General features: G+C 37.7%; 1 protein-coding gene across 5 annotated transcripts in view; it reads left to right on the forward strand.

Moving 5' to 3' along the window:
- Positions 1-20,804, forward strand: part of UBE2W (ubiquitin conjugating enzyme E2 W) — a 96,768-nt gene extending 75,964 nt beyond the window's left edge. For 2 of the 5 annotated variants that reach the window (XM_019032745.4, XM_055349011.2), the window contains one exon: positions 6,824-10,319. In XM_019032745.4, the coding sequence (XP_018888290.1) occupies positions 6,824-6,837 (14 nt within the window). In that variant the 3' untranslated portion in view covers positions 6,838-10,319. Of the gene's footprint in view, positions 1-6,089; positions 10,320-20,381 lie in introns of those variants that run through there. The other 3 variants (XM_055349010.2, XM_055349009.2, XM_031013634.3) reach the window with 2 other exon arrangements.
- The last annotated feature ends 1,754 nt before the right edge of the window (positions 20,805-22,558 follow it).

Raw genomic sequence — 22,558 nt, forward strand, 5'->3', positions numbered from 1 at the left:
CACCACGCCCGGCTAATTTTGTATTTTTAATAGAGATGAGGTTTCTCCATGTTGGTCAGGCTGGTCTTGAACTCCCAGCCTCAGGTGATCTGCCCCCTCGGCCTCCCAAAGTGCTGGGATTACAGGTGTGAGCCACTGCGCCCAGCCAATAGAAGTATTTTTCTTAGAGTTAACAGTTTTTATGTTACTGAGAAATCCATACTTTGTTGACTGAAGTAGAAAGTTCTTTTTAGTAGTTTGGAGACACGTAATCTCCAAGTAAGCCGAGAAGTACCAAAAAAATAGGCTTTCAAACCAAATTAACCTTTCACATAATATAAAGTAGTCTGAAGTTCATACAGTAATTCGTTTTTCCAATAAACAGATTAAAGTTATCCTTTCCTCTTTCACCTCTCCCCGCCCCCCCCCAATGCAAATGAGCTATTTTTAAAAGGTACTGGATTCTTACTCACCTGAATTATGACTGTTCTAGTCCAGTCCCCAGTCCTGGGTACATAAATTTTTTTTTTTTTTTTCATTTACAGGTAATTTTGTTTAAAATATCCTTGGTTCATTGACTTGCGATGACCATTCTTATCTCTTAATATATTTTCTTCTCTTGCTTGAATGCTGAATGTTTGAATCATTCCCCTCCACCATTCTCCTTTTAAGGGACAACTTTGTTTTGAAAGTGAGTTTCATAGCAATCAAGGAATGGAAATATTTGTTACACATTGAGATGGTAAAGCAGCTGTTCTGTCATCCAACTAGGATGGCTGCAGAGAATCATCTTTGAACTTTTTCTTCACTTTTTTTTTCCTTCACTTTTAAAAAGCTAATGCATTTCAGCTGTGTAGCACATACTGTCTTCTCCTTTATATATATCAGAATAGCAGTCACAGGCAATGTGAATAATAGCTTGTCCTGGCATTATAGGTAAATTTGGGTAATCTTATCAAAGATAATCATATGCTTGTAAAAAGTATAACACATTAATTTTCTTATTAGAACTTTCCATAAGTCAGCGTATCTTTTCCTGCTTAGCTCTAGGTGTTATACTGCTTTGTTCCAGTATAACACCTAGTTACCAAGACATATGGACTCTTGATGTTTCTTAGCATCATCTAATTTTCAAAGGCTTACAGAACAGGCCAGTTTCCTTATGTGACTTTCAAGGCTAGGCAGAAAGATCAGAAACTGAACAAAGGCTTACTAAGAATTGGATAAACTCACTGAAACATTTAGCATTTCAGTTTCTAGAAACTAAGTGGAATTGTATGCCTCAGGTCTCAAGCTCCACAGTCCTCCTGTGTGGTGCTTCCCGACATACTTGGGTCAAGGTGAGTCAGTGTTTGTCAGATCTAAGCAAAGAGGCAAGAGAGGTTTGGTTTAGATTGTATATATACTTCCTGGATGCAGGATGGAGGCACAGTTAATGAAAAACAACAAATCTGAAATTCGCTTCATTTCCTGGTTTTATAAGAGGAGGACTCTGCTGACATGCTAAAGCTGAGCTGCCAAATACCAGTGTTAAAGTTCTTGGAAGAAGACGCAAGGGCTCCATAGCTCAGGGGTTAGAGCACTGGTCTTGTAAAGTTCTTGGAAGAGACCTCTCTCAGCTTAGATTTGTGGTTTTCTACATTGTTAGTTAGAATCCCTTAAGAATTAGGCCAGTCACTGTTTACCCCATTGTTATTGTCTTTGTTTGCATCATAGCTTGTATTTATTTCTTTTGAGGTTCTTATGTACCACACAGTGATTTATTACCATGTAAAAAGTCACCTCATTAGTGTTTAGAGGCCTTTGGATATATTAAATAAAAAGTTGTATTGATAGTGACTGCACATTTCTTTATTACTTACTTGTAGTTGACTATCAATGTGTTTTCCAGAATTCCTTTATAGTTTCTGTTCACTAAGAAATTGAAGTCATACCTGCTTTGAAATGCAAATTTATTCATTGCCAGTTAAGGCAGTGCGGGAGTGGGAGGGGATTCTTATGCTTTGAATAATCAATTGAGCAGGGAGAATAGGGTTAAAAAAAAACAAGCCTAACCAAAATAGGTATGCAAAATAGACAACTCACCTCAGCATATAGATGGGCTAAGGAATTTTCTTATGATTCAGGGCTAGAATCTTCCTTAGAAAACAGATCTGCATACAGTTCCATGCACCAATAAATGAATGATTGAGGCCTCAGAGTTCTATATCATAAAACAGACATGATAATTGTTCTTGGGAAAGATAGAAAGTATCTTTTGAACGTGTCTCTTTGTGAGACCATAAAAATAATTTCAGTGAGGTAGCCAACTAAAGTCCATTAGTTGTATGGTCCATTTGTTTTCTGAGGTCAGTATCAGGCATACACAACTTAGTTTCATAAATGATTTGCTTTCCACAGCGGGGAGGACAGATCTGTGGCTGGCTGGAACCATTCTCCTTAAAGTGTTAGAAAATTGAATGGTTGGTTATAAACTGTAGGTTGAATATCCCTTATTCGAAATGGTTGGGACCAGAAGTGTTTTGGGTTTCAATTTGTTTTTCTCGAATATTTGCATATACATAATGAGCTATCTTGGGGACGGGAGCCAAGTCTAAACATGAAATTTATTTATGTTTCACATATACCTTAAGCACATATTCTGAGGGTAATTTTATACAAAACTTCATTTATTTTTTGAGACAGAATCTCACTGTGTCACTTAGGCTGGAGTGCAGTGGTATGATCATGGCTCATTGCAGCCTCAACTTCCCGGGCTCAGGTGATCCTCCCACCTCAGTGTCCCGAGTAACTGGGACTACAGACAACGTACCACCATGCCTAGCTAATTTTTGTATATTTTGTTGGGGGGTATAGATGGGATTTCACTATGTTGCCCAGATTGGTCTCAAATTCCTGGACTCAAGCAATCTGCCCGCCTCAGCCTCCCAAAGTGCTGGGATTGCAGGCATGAGCCACCATGCTGGACCTATACAGCATTTTAAAGAATTTTTTGCATGAAACAGAGTTTTAACTGTTTAACATCATGAGGTCAAGTCTGGAATTTTCCACTTGTGGTGTCATGTTGATGCTTAAAAAGTTTCAGATTTTGGATTTAGGGATGCTCACCCTGTGTAACTTAAGGCTCCTGTTTGTTGAAGATTGGTTTCAGAGACCTAAGCTCATAGGAAATGAATTGGCACAATGTTTAGATGGCATATTCAACAAAATGAGTCTTTAATTTGGGGAAGCTGTAGAGGAATATCGGTTTTTAAAAACCATGGACTGCATTCTGATTCTGTTCAGCTGGAACATTTCTATAGAAGTATAAAGACTACAAGAGGGCAGGAGCATAAAATTGTCTCAGACTGGTAGTATCAAACTCCTTTTCTTCCTGCTGTATAGCTGCTGTCCATAGATTTACCTGTGTTGTGAACTTTTTTATTTGTACCAGCTTTTGGAGTTATAAAACCATTTACTAAATTCCTGAGTCCAAACTTTTACTCAGTTTGTGTCTTCTGTTTCCTGCTGATTAACAAGTCTTTGTCTGCCTACTTTGAAATATCTCTTGAATTGGTTCACTAAAGGAAAATTTTAATTCCCTAAATTGTTGAGAGACAAAACTCTAAATATTTTCTCTTTCTTGGAGGTAACATCCACTTCATATCCACTGACCTGTATTACTGTGTTCCTTTTTTTTCTAGTCTTCTGTCCCTGGGGATATCCAAGGAGATGGGTTTCCATGATAGTTGGAAAACTATATGATAGTTTTTATTCTCAGGAGAAAACTAAATGACCTTCTTCTAATATAGTTATTTCTCATTTACATTTCTCAGAAGCCCAGTGAAGTTAGCCATGGTAGGTGTCACCTCTTTGAAACTGGTAGTTTGTATGTTATATTTGAAAGTGTAATTTTAGTAGAGGCTTCTGAATTTCCAGGAAAAATATAAATGGTTAATAATTAGATTTTTCTTCAGGCCGTTATCTTGTTACAAATGCTTTAACCAAGAGATTAAATATACCATTCTTTTACCACCTTTTGTCGGCCTGTATTTGTCTTGACCCAAAATGGGTTTACTCTGATGTTTTTTTATTTTTTATTTATTTATTTTTGGTTGGGGGGTGAGTTTGTCCTGGTATCCAATAATACTTTCATCTGACTAGCAAACTATGTTCTTTCTAGTAACGGATAAGTTTTTTGCTTCTTAGTTATGGCCATCCTATTTAGAAAAAGGATGGCGATGGCTTTGGCTCATAGTTGTATCTATACTTAAAGTTTGCTTATAAACTCTTGATTACATATAGCCATCATGGATTCATAGTCCTGCAAGTCCCTGTTGATCTAGCTGTTATAGATCATTTGTTTCTTCAAAACTAGGGTATTCAAAGGTGGGTAGTATCATATCAGTCAAAAACAGGGATTGGGATCTGGAAAGTAGCTTCACAAAGATTTCCTAATCATTTTGGTAGCACATTCTACAGAAAACCTGCTATACTAAAAACCTTCTGCAATGAACAAGTTAGTAAATAAAGATGCATAGTGTAAATAAAGATGGTATGTCTTTGGAGATACAAGTTTATTGGTAGTTAACTGGATAACATTATGTTCAAATTGAATTTTATCTGTCACTTTTCTTATTGTATATATTGTTATCTTGTATCACCTTAAAATTTATCCCCAGTAGTTTGACATATTAGGTAGAATTTAGTGCCATCTTTTAGCTTAGAGATTTGAGTATGGTTAGTTTTAGTGTTAGTTTCAGGGACCAACCCTATTGTTACTCTGTTGCAGAAGCGATGTTTTAAGGAACTTATTAATATTCCTAAGTTTGTTTTATATCCATAACAAGTATATCTTCTCTGTTTCAAGTACCACAATAATTTAAAGAACATCCCTTTTTTTTTTTTTTTTTGGAGATGGTGTTGGCTAGGGATCACGGCTCACTGCAGCCTCAACCTCTGAGACTCAAGCGATCCTCCCACCTCAGCCTCAGCCTCCCAAGTAGCTGGGACTACAGGCATGCACTACCATGCCAGGCTAATTTTTGTATTTTTTGTAGAGGCAATATTTTGCCATATTGCCTAGGCTGGTCTTGAACTCCTGGGCCCAAGCAGTCCATCCACCTCAGCCTCCCCAAATGCTGGAATTACAGGCGTGAGCCACTTTGCATTGCCAAGAAAATTGTGAGTGAACTTTAGAGGATATAAACTAACTTGTTTTCTTAAAGATACTTTTCTTATTTATTTTAAGGCGTCTAATGAATTAGGGATGATTTATTTTTAAACTCCAGTCTGTTTCACCCTTGAAATTACTGGATCATGGAATACTCTATGAGTTTGCCCAGCTTAGAAGTCAGATTTTACTGGTTTTTAATCAGCAGTATATCAATTCTAACATGAGATAGTGTATTAATCTGTTTTGTGTTGCTCTGAAGAAGTACCTGAGACTAATTTATAAGAAGAGAAGTTTATTTGGCTCACAGTTTGGAAGACTGTAGAGAAGCATAGTGCTGGCATTTGCTTCTGGTGAGGCCTCAGGAAGCTTTTACTCATGGTGGAAGGTTGAAGGGAGAGCAGGCGAGTCACATGGCAATAGAAGGGAGCAAGAGACAGGAAGGAGGTCCCAGCCCCTTTAACAGCCAGATCTCATGTGAACTAATGACTGCAAGGAGGGCACCAAACCATTCCTGAGGGATCTGCCCCCATGACCCAAACACCTCCCCATTAGGCCCCTCTCCAACATGGGGGATCACTCATTTCAACATGAGATTTGAAGGGGCAGATATCCAAACCATATCAGACAGTTTATAAAATATTTTGACTAGGATTTCAGAATTTTTTCCTTGAGTGCTTTCACAACTCTTGGCCACCGGTCTTAGTTTCTTTATGTAGCTTCCTTCTGAAGAATAACTCATCCTCAGAATAAATCTTTCAGATATGTTTTGTGAAATAAATTTTGTAAAATAAATAATCCTAAAGTTGTCTATGTTACATATATATGTGTTGAGGCTACCAGAAGTTATTATTAAATAATTTCATGAGTTTTTTTAATGACTCCATTTGCATATGTATCTATACTTGCTGAAAGCTTATTTTCTTTTTTTTTTCTTTTTTTTTTTTTTATGAGACAGAGCCTCCCTCTGCCTCTCAGGTTCAAGCGATTCCCTTGCCTCAGCCTCCTGAGTAGCTGATACTACTGATGTGTGCCACGACGCCCGGCTAATTTTTGTATTTTTAGTAGAGGGAGGGTTTCACCATGTTGGCCAGGCTGGTCTCAAAACACCTGACCTCAAGTGATCCGCCCGCCTCGGCCTCCCAAAGTGCTGGAATTACAGGTGTGAGCCACCGTGTCCAGCCTGAAAACTTATTTTCTAAAGGGAAATTAATCTTAACTGTTTATTGATTTGGAGATTGTATCTCATTGGTAAAGTACAGTTACTTCCTTCTCAGTCTAAAGACAAATTGTGTATTATTCTGTGTTAAATAGCATGGCACTGTTGATCAGGAGTTTACTTCTGTCTCATTACAATGTGAACTTGTTGCCCATAAAATAATTCTTTTAAGATTGATACATCCTGAATATGTACTAACATGTCATGTCAGTTTATTATTTTAAATAGAATGTACTAATAACATATCATTTTAAGGTTTATGTGAACTATTTCTCTGAAAGAATAAAACTTAATTTGTCACTGTATAATTGAACATATATTGCACTTTGTATTCACAGGTTTGGGGGAGGCAGATCAGACATGTAAACTGTGTACTTCTTGCTAATTGAAATTATTTCTACATTAAACAGACTTGTAGAATTTACTTATACATGCTTGACTTTTTAATTATCTTTTTTCTCCTTTTCTTAAAGATGATACTTGTTGATGCCACTGTTATCATCCTCCTAGCAGAAGATAGTCCTACTGAGAAAATGAGCACTTTGATCATTCAGTCTTTGAACTTTAACCTTTGACTGGAAGTGACCTATAGGCAACGAAGACTACTTCCTTTTACTGCATTTTTACTCGTGTGCATTCTGGGCGCATGTTGATCGCTGGTTCAGTCCAGGCAACTGACATGCTTTTATTAGTCATACAGTATTAATGCAGGTGTCAGGAAATGTCAAATATAATTCCATTTTTTATTTTTATTTTTTTAAGCTTTTGGAAAAGCTCCAGGTCCTCATGTATTGTGCAATAACAATGACTTCCTTGGCGATTTTGGTACGTTCATTGCCGGCAATGGACGTTGTAACAGGAAAAGTTTTCATTAACTCCTGCCACTCAATGATTAATGCATGATAGGGCCTATGAAATGAACTTATTGGTTATAGTGGGAATATAAATAAAGTGAGGGATCCAACATTACTTTAAAAGTCACCCCAGCTGTTTATATTTGGATTCTATGCACTGTGATCCTAAGGTTAACAGCATGAATTAACATGCGTCTTTAAAGGACTGTAATGAAAGATCATTGCATATTTATTGAATTGTTTATATCTACTGTCAAGTTGTTTTGACATGGAAGATTTTCAAGTAACATTGGCAGAGAGGTACAGTATGTTATCCCTATGGTGAAAATAAATTAATTTGTTGTACATAGTTCCTCAATCTCTGAAGTAAAGGTATGAGTAATATAGGGTATGAATGGTTTAATCAAGGCTTTATTTTGGAAGTAAGAAAAATGGCAGTGATGATTAAATTGCTGCAGTCCATAATTTGGGCTTGTTATTTGTACATTAAAGATTTTTTCCAAGTAAGTTACACTCTGTTAACTTCCTGCTAGCCATCAGCATGAGCCCTACTGCCTAAACACTATTTCATTTATTTATGTTTGGAAACCCCGTAAACATTTTTGTTTGCAATCTTGTTTCTTTTGTTATAAGTCAAGTTTGAATGTTACAATACTTTTATTGAAACTTTTGTTAAGTTTTTTCTTGTAAATTTTCTTTACTTGTGAGTATCATCTTGTCCTTTAATCCTGTACCCTAAAATAAGAAATACATTTTTGACAGAGGCTTAATGTTTTAACAAAAGAGTGTGGACATTTTTATTTTAAAATTTAGGCAAAAATCACTATCAAATGGTTGCTTATTTGTCTCACACAGCCATATAGTTTTTCCTGGAGGGTTTTGTTTTGTTGTTGTTGAAAAGACTTTGCTTACAGCTAGATAAAACTTTCTATAGAAAACAAAAATTGTTGAAAGGTCCAGTTCTCAGTACCATGTGAGTTAATGATACTACAACTAAGTTCTTTTTAAAAAGTGATTAATGTATTTTATAAATTACCTTTTCACATATGCAAAATCTGTTTCTACTACAATGTTATTTTTACTAATGCCTTATTGTTGCACTCTTTTTGAAATATCCTGCAGTGAATATATGAATCAATTTGGGCTTAAAACTGAAAGCCAGTTGGCTGAAAGGTTTGAAATACATACCCCAGTAAAACCATTCAATCAATAATTGGTAAATAATATTTTAAAATTGTTTTTAATCTGTATAGATGACATTTTGTAGCTTTGTACATGTTGTTAATTAAGGGCATATAATTTTACACTCAAAGTATAATTGCTGAACTCAGGGGTGGGTAGACTTCAAAAATATGTCTGCTATAGAAATAACTTGAAAAAAAAAATTAAAACCGTGGCCAGCCACCAAATTGTGGACACTGTTTATATACTGCTAGTTAACAATTACCACTTTTAAAAAATTATAACCGTTTTTGTTCTATCTTGACTAGATAAATTCTCACAATGATCTCTGTCAGTTTTATTAGTTGGCCTGTTTAACCAAGACAGAAAGTCTTTGAATTACTCATAGTTTTAAACTGCTTTTAATATGAAAATTGCAGCTGTAAATTATGTATTTTCATATTTTACGTAACTGCTCTACACTGCTGTTTGACTTGATCTTTTTCTGGGGGTTAGGGAGAAATCTGTCTCCATATTGCTGGTTCTCTTACTAAAATGCTTTTATAAAGAAATGACCGGTGACATTTATTCACCAAAGGAATTAATATACTGAGTCAAAGACTAACAATGCTATCCTATAGAGTAATAGGTCATATATAGCCTCAATTGAGTTTTTTATGACAATGTTTTAACATACCTCTCTCTCTACATATAAATACCATAAAGTAAACTAAAATGAAACAGAGGAAAGTAGAGGAAAATGAAATAATTTCGGTACATCTTATGGTTTAAAGAGTAGAAAATAAGATGAAATATCCTAAAATATAGGAGCACAAACATTTAAAATTCATAATCAGGCTAACAACACTCTCTTGAATTTAGGAATCATTGAAAACTCCTTGCACTTAGATTTAATTTATATGTTAGTTACATTATTAAAAGTCATAAGGCATTTATCTGAGTCATTGCTCTACAGAGAGCAATTAATGGCTTGTAATAATAAAAAGAATATTTCTCTGTAATGCATTGTTGAAAGACAACCAGAATATCAAGAAAATGTATATAGGAATATGCTACTTGCCTCCTCCCTGCATTTCCTCGTGGGGCACTATTTGCTACATAGGCCTACAGAATTAGACTTTCATACTTAGAAGATAAGGTACACTCTTCTTCTTTTATTTATTTATTTATTTATTTTTAGGCCATTCTTCTGGTTTGCCAAATTCTGTTAAGACAGTGATACATTTACTTCCTTATTTATGCATGCTTAGATCATGAACATGATGCCCTTCCTTTTTTTTTTTTGGTCAAGTAGGGATTAATGCCATAGGTTTTAGAGAGAAGGATTGTTTTCAGTTTTTAAGAGAATTTTTTAAAAATACATTCTATGGTTCTCTTAAGGAATTAATATTCACTTCTGAAGGACTTACTTGTAATATATAATTTATCATTTTAGCCAGCAGGGAAATAAATCATTTTTAATCCCCAGAAGAAAGTGCTGGAAATAGCTTCTGTATAGTCAGCAGTTCACCTGGAGAAAGATCTTAATTCCTTGTTGTTTTGACTAGGAATATCAACATTTGGTATAAAATAACTAGAATAGTTTATTACCTTTTCCCTTACAAAATTTTAAATATATGCAAATATATATATCATTAGATTCCTGTGGTGGATAATAATTTCTTCAGATTCTAAAACAGGTGTCTAGTGACTGCTTAATTGTTTCCAAGTTGCGTCAAAGATGAATTGGTAAATAATGGAAATGAGTAGTGATATGAAAATGGTTATGTAACTGCATATTGTTTCTGGTAATCAAGTCTTATTTTTTAAAAGCCTATTGTTTTTCAGAATTGAGATATTTAAAACTTGTTATAACTTCTTCCTAAAAATAGAAGAGAAGAGGAGGTACTGTGTGTTACAAAAATTTTTTTAAATAAAGAATTCAGTGTCACTAGTTCTAAGCCTTTATGGTTACTGCTGCTTATATTTCTTGATCTCACTTTCATTAATTTTTTTGTACATATCTTAGCTGAATGCTTAAAATTTACAATTATTTGTAATTGTGTATGTAAATTGCTTTTCAAAAAGAACTGAAGCTTAACCATATTCTTCTTTTCTGAGGATTCATTATCAAAATCAGCTACTATACTGTTCTGTGTTATAGTAATGCCGTTACTGCCTATGCATGATTGAGGTCTGTGAAGAAGGTGTCTTTTAATCTGCACCAACTGGCCCCAATCCTCTTTGTAGTCCTTTTTAAATTGTTTTAAATCTGTCCTTTATTTTTCTTCCTATTTTTCTGTCTCTTCCCACAGATGTCCAATGTATCAGTCTTCCGCAGTTTCCTTTTTTCACTTCTAATTTATTCTCTCTTTTTTTCTGAGGTTAGGGAATCTACAGAAGGAAGATTATTAAAATTATGCCATGAATTTTTGAAAAATTTAAAATGCTCTCCTACAAATAAAATACATGGAGTTTCTGATACTAATTTCAGTTTGTCAGTAGATGGCTAAATTTGTTGAATAATTGACTACTTGGTAAATGAGCTGTTAGCTGTAATTAGTTCTTTAGTACTAATATTAAGGAAATTTTGTTATTTTCGGATGAGGACTCTCCCAAAGCCAAATTATTGTCCAAGCAAATTATTTATTTTTTCCATTTAAATTTCTAAGTCATTTTGAGATGTGGAATGATTATTTTTATTATTTATTTATTTATTTATTTTTGAGACGAGTCTTGCTCTGTCACCCTGGCTTTAGTGCAGTGCACGATCTTGGCTCATTTCAATCTCCACCTCCTGGGTCTAAGCGATTCTCCTGCCTCAGCCTCTTGAGTAGCTGGGATTACAGGCATGTGCTGCCACACCTGACTGATTTTTAGTAGAGACAAGGTTTCACCATGTTGGCCAGGCTGGTGTTGAACTCCTGACTTCAAGTGATCTGCCCACCTCAGCCTCCCAAAGTGCTGCGATTACAGGCATGACCCACCACACCCAGCCTGGAATCATTTTTTAAAAATAATTTGTGGGAGACTTGCTTTCTCAACATAAATTGTGTGTGGGTTGTTTTTTGTTTTTTGAGACGGTCTTCCTCTGTTGCCCAGGCTGGAGTGTGCAGTGGAACAGTCATTGCAGCCTTGACCACCTTGGCTCAAGCAATCCTCCTGCCTCCCGGGTAGGTGAGTCTACAGGTGTGTGCCAACATGCCTGGATGGATAGAATTTTTTTTTTTTTTTTTAAAGACACGAGGTCTCACCATGTTGCCCAGGCTGATCTTGAATTCCTGGGCTCAAGCATTCCTCCTGCCTCAGCCTCCCAAAGTGCTGGGATTACAGGTGCAAGCCACCATGCCTCATCTGTTTGCCGATTTAAGACAGGTTTATGTACATCATTATCATTAGAGGCACATAGAATCTAGACATGTACTTGAAACTTAGCTCTCTATCCTGAAAGTTGAAGTTAGGGCTCTTTGATCCTGGTGAGATGTTAATTGTAATTTTAATTTTCATATGTTAATATTGTGACTTGTATTTTGTGATGAGTCTCTAGAATGATTAAATGACTATTTTTTTATGAAAAATTTTTTGTTAATAAAATATCTGAGGGTATTTTGAGTATGTGGAAGGAATGCCTGAATAGAAGCTGATCTATCTTAACATACCTCAAGAACTCCAGTTTTAATATGGTGAGTGAGGAGTTGACTAGGAAAAGGAGAGATCCAATTCTTGTTCTAGTCCTTGGCACATACACTCTCTGGGTTTTGAGAAAAGGATGGTCCTACAACAATTCTAAGTTGTTTTCTCAAAGGCAAAAGCATGATTTCAAAATGACATCACTTGTCAGATTTTCTGGTGTATGGAAAGATTTAATAATCCTGCCTCTTTTGAAGCCTGAAACGTACAATTTAAAGCCTGAAATCTACCATAAGGAACTTGGTAAATTGTGTCAGATACCATGAAAATGCATCTCTTCATAGTTAACCACAGATTGTTTATGTAAAGGCAAATTGGTGGTCAGGTTCAAGGTAAAATGGATTATTGGGTTGATTAGTAGCCAAAAACTAAATGCATGTTCAGGTCAAAATGAATTTGTTTGTTTTAGTTGGTACCATTTTCCTTTTATTATTCAGAACTACAGATTGTGCATTTTATTAATAGGAATGAAAGCTCATGCTCGAGGATTTGAATAGGGTGGATGTATATATTTTATAAACTCAAGTTGCAAAATATGTAAAGTCACTACTTTTTAAATAGAATATAAATGTTAAAACAGACAAATCTATGTTATATATTTTTTAATACATGTATCAGACTTGTTAGTTGAATGCAGATTGCTTTATGGAATTTCATAACTTTTAATAATAAAGCAGTTGTCATTGGATTTTTTCTGTAGACTTGAATACTAAATGGGATAGATACCAGACCTCTTTTTGGTTTATGACGTAAAAGTATTTGTACAGTAGTTTCTCTTCACAAAAGACTGAATTTTAAAGGATTATAGAAACAGGAACATGTCCATTTCCAAAATGAGTGCAACAGAATGAAGATAGTCACTTAAACCATCTATTTAACACATCACCTTTATGTAATATGTAGCTAGTTTTAGTGTTTATGTTTTAATAAGTCCCAATTAAAGACTGAGTGTTTTCAGTGAAGATGGAAATGGAGACCCGGGCACTTGCTTAGAGTTATCGTGAGTCCGATGTTCCTGAACTTCAAGTTGTACAATTAAGGGCATACTCCAAGAACTTCTGGATGCTTTCTGGAGTATACAAACAGATCAACTAATGACTTAAATGAGTGACTCTTGAAGCTGCAAGAAGAGGAAGGAAATAACCACAAGAAGGGGCTATCTCAGCATCTGTTATTCCTGACAGGAGGAATTAAATATGCTCTGCTGGTAATTCTAAGCTTTTCTGCAGGGGATCTGCTTGCCCCAGGAGCACCTTAGTCCTCATTGAGGCAGCCATTCTGCCATAAAAACGATCATGTCTCAAGCTGTTCCTGCCGTCCTACACAACTATGTTAGTAGATGGTTAGATAAATATATGAACCATCTTTTGTACTTTGACGGTGCCCTTTTCCTTTATTATAATCCTTAAAGTAATTTCTACTTTCCATAGTAGGATTTGACTTTTCTCCATTAGTTTAAGCTACTTTGGATAAGTGACTCTGTTTATGTCCTCCCTATATTTCTTACTCATTTTCACACTAACATAACACGTAACAAACTTAAACATAAGCTAAATTGAAGAAGCAAGTGACACAGCTAAGAGTTTTGTGTACTTGGATAACAAAGCTCAAAGCCACTGTGGTTATCTGTCCTGTTGGGAGCCCCTTTCAACCATTTTTTTAGTTGCCTGTAAGATTTATTTTTAATGTTTGCCTGCATAATGCAAAATACATAAGTGGGAATCCCTACGCCCTTTACAGTTAAGTGGATTATGGAAATAAGGAAAGTTTATCAACTAAGGTAGGAAATATCTTCTCATGTCTGTATCTGGCCTTCAGGGACTTAATGTGGGTGAATATATGTCATCAGACAAGATCCTAATATAGATGGCTGTATCCTGCAGATAGCCAATTCAACATTAAAATTTGATGTTTCCATACCTCAATGAAAACATATTTCTTTTATCCTGTTACAATTTAATGACATTCCCATCCAACTTAATCAAGCAATGATACTCAGTAGTCCTCTCCTTGCATTTTTCAAGTCCTGTTGAGTGTAACTTTAAAATGTCTCTGAGATTTCTACCTTCCCTCCAGTCTCCTTACCATTAGGGCCTTTCACTACCTGGCCTTGGTGTCCCTAGGCTGCTCTTCAGCTGTCCACAAACCTTGTTTCATAAGCAGTAGCAATGCAAGCCTCCACTGCCCTCTGCTAATGTTCTTCCCTCCTAGAATGTTCATGATCTGCGTTTCTACCTGAAAGGTCTAGTTCAAAGGTAGCTGAAAGGTTATCATCCTTGTCCTTTCTTCTCTCCCTACCAGTCATCTATCCTGAACTTTTTAACAGTAGGGACAGTGTTGCAATTGTGTTTGTGTCCCCAGCACATAGCACACAGTACCTAGTATACAGTACCCGTAGCACATAGGCATTTAATAAGTGTATTGAATTAACTTGGTTATGCTTGTATTTTTATCCTAGCTTTCTCAAAGAAACTTAGGTGCTAGCTATTTTGAAACATACATCCAGAACCACCACCTGAGTAAAATGTATAACAGAACCCTGCTCTTTCTATCCCAGAGAGTTTGAGAAAACTACTTTTAAATAAATCATTAATCATTCCTCATTGGTTTTGGCTTCTTTTTTGATAGGTGTTTCTCATATCTTTATCTCTGAGGCAAATTGCATGTCACAAATTAATTGTTTTAAACTAAATACATCTCAGGAACCATAAAATCATAAAGGTAAACCTGACATAGAGTTTAAAAACCAGCATTAAGCAGATAATTATTGTGTGCCTTTCATATGCCAAGAAGGATGGCAGATGAGGTATATATCTTCAAAGGGTGTATGTAATAAGGGAGATAATAAATAGAAAAGCGTATCATATAAAATGTGACAAGCCTTAAGAGGTGCAGATAGTTTCTGATTATCAAAGAAACATGTCTGTGAAAAGTACTGTCATGCATAAAGATAGATGGGCCAGGCACAGTGGCTCACGCCTGTAATCCCAGTACTTTGGGCGGGTGGATCACGTCAGGAGCTTGAGACCAGCCTGGCCAACATGGTGAAACCCGGTATCTACTAAAAATAAAATAACGGCGTGGTGGTGGGCGCCTGTAATCCCGGCTACTTGGGAGGCTGAGGCAGGAGAATAGCTTGAATCCGGGAGGCGGCGGTTGCAGTGAACTAAGATCACGCCATTGCACTCCAGCCTGGGACAGAGCGAGATTCCGTCTCCAAAAGAGAGTGGATGGGTGCCAGGGTTGGAAAAACTACATATTAGGTACTGTGTTTGCTATTTGGGCGATGGGTTCAATAGAGCCCAAACCCCCAGCATTAGGCAATAGATCTGTGTAACCAACCTGCACGTGTACCCCCTGAATTTATTTTCTTTAATACTGTCATGGACTAGGCATGATGGCTCACATCTATAATCTCAGCACTTTGGGAGGCCAAGGCAGGCGGATCAGTGAGGCCAGGAGGTCGATACAAGCCTGGCCAACATGGAGAAACCCCATCTTTACTAAAAATACAAAAAAGCTGGGCATGGTGGCACACGCCTGTAATCCCAACTGTTTGGGAGGCTGAGGCCCAAGAATTGCTTGAACCCGGGAGGCAGAGGTTGCAGTGAGCTGAGACCACACACTGCGCTCCTGCCTGGGTGACAGAGCAAGACTCCATCTAAAAAAAATAAAAATATTGTCATGACCTGAAAAATGTAAACTTTGTAGATGGGTTTCAGGCAAGAACAGAGTTCCCAAGTACAAAATGCTAGGACAGGAGAGGAGTTTGCATGAAGATCAGTACAAAGGACTGTGTGACTGGTTCAGGATGAGCAGGGTATTTGGAATGATGTAGGTCCTTGTGAGTCAGGGTAAGATTGAAGTTATTTGGTCCTTCGGTTTCCATTAGCTGAGAGATGAGCCCAGCAACTAAGAGTTGCTTTTGTCCTCAGGGAATTTATCAATTGGGAAGAAATAGTTATGAAACTGAGCTACTGTGTGGGCGGTATCACAAGGATAGTTGCCCAGGATATGCCTAAAACAAGGAGTCTGAAGTACTACCCCAGCATCCCACCCACCAAGAAATAATTTAAAGCTAGACCCAGTAGGTCTACTTCATAGTAAAGATCAGCTAAGTAAACCAGCCATCATTCAGACTTGCACCCACTCTAGGGTGGTTCAGGGAATGTCAAGCCTTGGACTTGGATTAAGGTGTGGTCCCCGACTGGCAGTGTCCTCAGGAGATGACATGCAGAAGCAAATGAATATCGTCTCTGGAGGAAGATACTTTCTTCCTAGGACATAAAGTTGTCACATTCTAGGAAATAAGACACCATGATTAACAGCCAGCAGAAATATAAACAGACCTAGAAAGCATTAGAGGAGTTTGACATGATCTGATATGGTTTGCTGATCTGCCTGGCTTAACTTGGGATCTTCTGAAGAATGAGAACCTATCTTGTTTGTCTTTAAATTCATTTCAATATTGGATGCCTACTGAGTCTCAAGGAACTAAGATCAGGCAGGGAAGGCAGACAGGTAAGTGAAATACAGTTTGACACTTGGTATCCTGGGGTAATCACAGAGTGCTGGGTGAGCATCAAGGCAGGAAAAATCAACACATGGAGTCCAAGAAAGAATTCAGGGAACATGACGAACTGCAGGATGAGTATTTGCCAGGTAAAGGTGGGAGAGTGAAGATGAGGGCATGTGTAAGCACACACTGCAAAGGCCCGGGTATGATAAAGAACAGTGTGGTGGGAGCATTGAATTAGAGTGGTAAAAAACCATGTTATGGCCAGGTGTGGTGGCTCACACCTGTAATCCCAACACTCTGGGAGGCTGAGATGGGCAGATCACCTGAGGTGAGGAGTTTGAGATCAGCCTAGCCAACTTGTCTCTACTAAAAAAACAAAAAATTAGCCGGGCTGGTGGCATGTGCCTGTAATCCCAGCTACTTGGGAGGCTGAGGTGGGAGAATTGCTTGAACCAGGAGACGGAGGTTGCAGTGAGCCGAGATCGCACCACTGCACTCCAGCCTGGGCAACCGAGCAAGCCTCCATCTCAAAAACAAAAACCATGTTATAAAGTTTTGACTTAATATTGTGGGCAAAGGGACTGGCGGAATGAGATTTGCACTTTGGACAAATTACCTTGGCCTTGGCTGTAGTCTGGAGAATGGATTGGAAGAGTCACAGAGCTGGGGATGTGGGGATGGGAGCAGAACCCAAGAGGCTTTTTCAGTAATCCAGACAAAGGATGATGGCTTGAATTGATTATAATATGAACTACTGGAATAAAGATAGACATAGTGGAACAGAATAGACAGTCCAGAAATACGGTCAATTGATTTTCAAAAAAAGATGCCAAGGCACTTCTGGGTGAAGCAATACTCCATCGAACGAAAGGCATTAGAACATTTGGAAAGCCGTATGCAAAAAACAAAAATCTTACCTAACACTGTATACAGAATTAGCCCAAAATGAATCATAGACCTAAATTGAGAGCAAAAACAATAAAACTTCAAAAAGGAGAAAATCTGAGGTCTTGGATTTGACAAAGATTTCTTAACTATGACACAAATTCTAAAAGAATGAGTTGGACTCATCAAAATTTGAAACAGGTTCTTCAAAAGACAAACTATGAAAACAAGACAATATCTTTGCAAATTATATTGATATATCTGATAAAGGATATATTTATAATTTTTTAAGAACTTAAAATTCAATAACAAAACCCCATGAAGTAATGGGTGATTTTGTTTTTTACTCGAACTGATATGTAACCAAAGAGAATATAGGAATGGCATACAAACACGTGGAATGCTGCTCAACACCTTTAGTCCTTAGCAAAATACAAATAAAAACAATGATAAAAACAATGATGAGATACCACTACACACCCACTGCATTGACCATACCAAGTTGTGGCAAGGATGTGGAGCAATGGAAACTCTCCTACACTGCAGGTGGGAATTTAGAATTGTATAACCACTTTGGAAAATAATTTGGCAGTTTCTTTAAAAGTTACGCACATACCTACTATACAAATCAGCCATTTCACACCTAGCTATTTGCCCAAGAGAAAAGAAAGCATATGTCCACAAAAGGCCTTGTACACTAATGTTTATATGAAACATAAAACATTTTATGTTTTATGTAATCTGCCCAAACTAGAAACATCCCGAATGTCCATCAATAGGTGAACAGATAAGCAACTCTCCATGCAATGGAATAATATTCAGTAATAAAACAGGAACAAACTATTGATACAGGTAATGAAGTTGATGAATCCTGATAAATCTCGGTTATGCTGAGTGAATATAGCCAGGCCAAAAAGCATACATCCTGTATGGCTTTATTTACATAAAATTTTAGAAAATGCATCCTTAGTTACAGTGACAGAATCAGATAAATGTTTGCATAGGGAAATGGGATGGCGGGAAGGGGAGATTACAAAGGGGAAGAAACAAACTTTTGGGAATGATACATATGTTCATTATCTTGATTGTCTTGGTTTCACAGATGTATATGTCAAACTCATCAAATTATACACTTTATTTGTAGATTATTGTACATTATACCTCAATTAAAAAAAAAAAAAAACAATTGGCCAGGCACAGTGGCTCATGCCTGTAATCCCAGTACTTTGGGAGGCCAAGGCAGGCAGATCACAAGGTCAAGAGATCAAGACCATTCTGGCCAACATGGTGGAACACCGTCTCTTCTAAAAATACCAAAAAAAAAATTAGCTGGGCCTAGTGGCGCATGCCTGTAGTTCCAGCTACTCAGGAGGCTGACAGGCAGAAGAATTGCTTTAACCCGGGAGGTGGAAGTTGCAGTGAGCCAAGATCATGCCACTGCACTCCAGCCTGGTGACAGAGTGAGACTCTGTCTCAAAAAAAAAAAAAAAAAAAAAAAAAAAGGCTTTTAGTAATAAAGACAGGATGATGGCTGCCTGAAATAAGGTATGAGAAAGTGGACAAATTCAGCCATAATCAAATTGTCCAAAATCACACACTTTAAATGTGATGGAGCTAGAATTCAAAACCTGAGTCTAGCCTGGGCAACATGGTGAAACTCCATCTCTGCAAAAATATAAAAATTAGCTAGACATGGTGGTCTGCACATGTGGTCCCAACTACTTGGGAGGCTGGGGTAAGAAGATCACTGCACTCCTGCCTGGATGACAGAATGAGACACTATTTAAAAATCAAAAAAAAAAAAAAAAAAAACCCAAACCTGAGTCGGACAAATTCCAAAATCCATGCTGAAAGTCAGTACACTTATACTTGAGATAACCACTATGTTTTGGGCTTGGACAAATGAGTTGAGGGTGATAGTTTTCACCAAAGTACAAAGAGAAGAAGCAGGTTTGGGAGAAAAGGAGATGTGTTTGCATTCCCCCGTTGCACCGAGTATGGTAGCTTATATAGTCAATTAGTAAGTGGAGACGGGAGCTGAAATTTTTAGGTAGCAATGATAGTGAAATATTTAGTGTGATGATTTTACTCAGTTTATGGGTTAATTGCCCATTAACTAATAGCTGGAAAGGAATTTAATACTTTTTTTTTTTTTTTTTTTTTTTTTGAGACTGAGTCTCACTGTGTCGCCCAGGCTGGAGTGCAATGGCGCGATCTCGGCTCACTGCAACCTCCGCCTCCCAGGTTCAAGCAATTCTCCTGCCTCAGCCTCCTAAGTAGCTGGAATTACAGGCGCATGCCACCATGCCTGGCTAATTTTTGTATTTTTAGTAGAGACGGGGTTTCACCATGTTGGCCAGGCTGGTCTTGAACTCCTGACCTCAAGAGATCCAACTGCCTCAGCCTCCCAAAGGGCTGGGATTACAGGCGTGAGCCACCGCGCTCAGCCAGGAATTTAATACTTTCTAGTCCAAAAGCCTAATCAATGAATAAATTATTTCTGAATGTCTTTGAAGTGATCACCCTGATCACCTTCATTTACAGGGATTAACCTAACTCAGAAAATCATTGCACTTTTGAATAAATCTGATTATTAGAAAGTTATTTCTTCCAGGTCAGGCGTGCTGGCTCACACCTGTAATCCCAGCACTTTGGGAGGTTGAGGCAGGTGGATCTCTTGAGTCCAGGAGTTCAAGACCAGCCTGGGCAACATGGCAAAACCTCGTCTCTACAAAAAAAAAAAACAAACAAATTAGCTGAATGTGGTGGTGTCACCTGTAGTCCCAAGTAGCTGGAAACTAAGGTGCGAAGATTGCTTCAACCTGGGAGATGGAGGTTGCATTGTGCCACTGCACTCCAGCCTGGAGATAGAGTGACATACTGTCTCAATAAATAAATAAATAAATAATTTTTTTTTTTCAGAACTGAAATCTGCCTTCATACTATCTATTACGGATTGAATCATGTCCTCCAATAAGATGTGTTGAAGTCTTAACTCCCAGTACCTCAAATTGTGACCCTATTTGGAAATAGAGTCATTGCAGATGTCATTAGTTGAGGTGAGGTTATACGGAAGTAGAATGTGGCCTTAATCCAATATAACTGGTGTCCTAAGAATTGGAGAAGAGACTCAGACACATGGGGAGAAGACCATGCAGTCATGGAGTGATGTATCAACAAGCCAGCAAATGCCAGGGATTGCTGGGAACATCAGAGGCTGGAAGAGGCAGGGAAAGGTTCCTCCCTAGAGCTGTGGGAGAGAACATGATTCTGCTGACACCTTGATCATGGACTTCCAGCCTCCAGAACTGTGAGACAACAAATGTCTGGTTTCTTTTAAGCCATCCAGTTTGAACTACTTTGTTATAGCAGCCCTAACAAACACACACACACTATCTCTTTTTTCTAGTTCTGTCTTCTGGAAACATGGAATAAGTCCTGGTTTCTTTTCCATATATTTTCAGGTGTTTTGAGAACATATTTCGAGAACATATTTCATGACACAGTGAGGAAAACATTTCCTTTACTGGTTTTTAATATGATACATTTTCAAATCCTTGCATCATTCTTTTGTAGGGTCAAGATTTTCAAAGATGCTTTAAAGTGTAGTAACCAGAACTGATCTTACCACTTCAAATAGTCTAAGATACAAAAGAGAATAGAACTTCCTCTGTGGTTTAGAGCAAGGATTTTCAAGCTGTTTCTCAGAGCTCTAGGAGTTTCGTGCAGTTACCTCAGGGGCACACGTGAGTATATTTCATATTGATATTCTATAGACGTTTGCATTCGGAGAAAGTGTTTGCTGTTGAAAACAAGCTCGAAAAACATTTCTTTTTCTTTTTTCTTTTTTTTTTTTTTGAGATAGAGTTTTACTCTTGTCGCCCAGGCTAGAGTGCAGTGGCGCGATCTCGGCTCACTGCAACCTCCTCCACCCAGGTTCAAGCAATTCTCCTGCCTCAGCCTCCCGAGTAGCTGGGATTACAGGCATGTGCCACCACGCCCAAATAATTTTGTATTTTTAGTAGAGACGGGGTTTCTCCATGTTGGTCAGGCTGGTCTTGAACTCCCAACCTCAGGTGATCTGCCCGCCTCACCCTCCCTGCCCTCCCAAAGTGCTGGGATTATAGGCATGAGCCACTGTGCCCAGCCGAGACAGGGTCTTGCTCTGTCACCCAGGCTAGAGTGCAGTGGTTTGACCTCGGCTCACTGCAACCTCCGCCTCCTGGGTTCAAGTGATTCTCCCGCCTCAGCCTCCCAAGTAGCTGGGATTACAGGCACGTACCACGCCTGGTTAATTTGTGTATTTTTAATAGAGACAATGTTTTGCCATGTTGGCCAGGCAGGCCTTGAACTCCTGACCTTAGGTGATCCACCTGCCTCGCCTTTTCAGTGTTTAAAAGCAAAGACATAAGCCTACAGCATACCATTTATTATCTCATTTAGTGTCTTCAACTCAGCATATTATTTAAGCATTGTAACTACTATCAAACATCATGCTACTATCACTCGGGTCATCTTTCTATACAGTAGCCCCCTTATTAATGGTTTTGATTCCCATATTTGCAGTCACCCACAGTCAAAAATAGGTCTAAAAATAGGTGAGTACAATACAATAAAATATTTTGAGAGAAAGAGAGAGAGACCACATTCACAAATAACTTTTATTACAGTATATTGTTGTAATTGGCCTATTTTATTATTAGTGATGATTGTTCATCTCTTACTGTGCCTAATTTTGAAGTTAAACTTTATCATAGGTATGTCTATGTAGGAAAAAGCATAGTATATAAGAGATTTGGTACTATTGGCAGTTTCAGCAATTCACTGAGCGTCTTGCAACGTATCCCCCGTGGATAAGAGGGAACCGCCATGTAAATTTAGAAAGGAGATACTGGTTGTTCTGGTGTGGCTTGTTTTTGGTGAGTTCAAGCAGGTTCCAAATAGTCATTCCTTTGCTTTCTATTTGAATTAGTGAACTCCACACATACTGTTTTCCATTTTCTGGTCTGTTGAAATATACACATTCTAGTCTAAGAAAAAAGTGTCTTGAGTGAGAGCGAGGCGAGTGCAGCAACTGTGGGGACCTGCCTTGCCCTGCC

Source organism: Gorilla gorilla, chromosome 7, assembly GCF_029281585.2.
Source record: "Gorilla gorilla gorilla isolate KB3781 chromosome 7, NHGRI_mGorGor1-v2.1_pri, whole genome shotgun sequence".
NCBI lineage: Eukaryota > Metazoa > Chordata > Mammalia > Primates > Hominidae > Gorilla > Gorilla gorilla.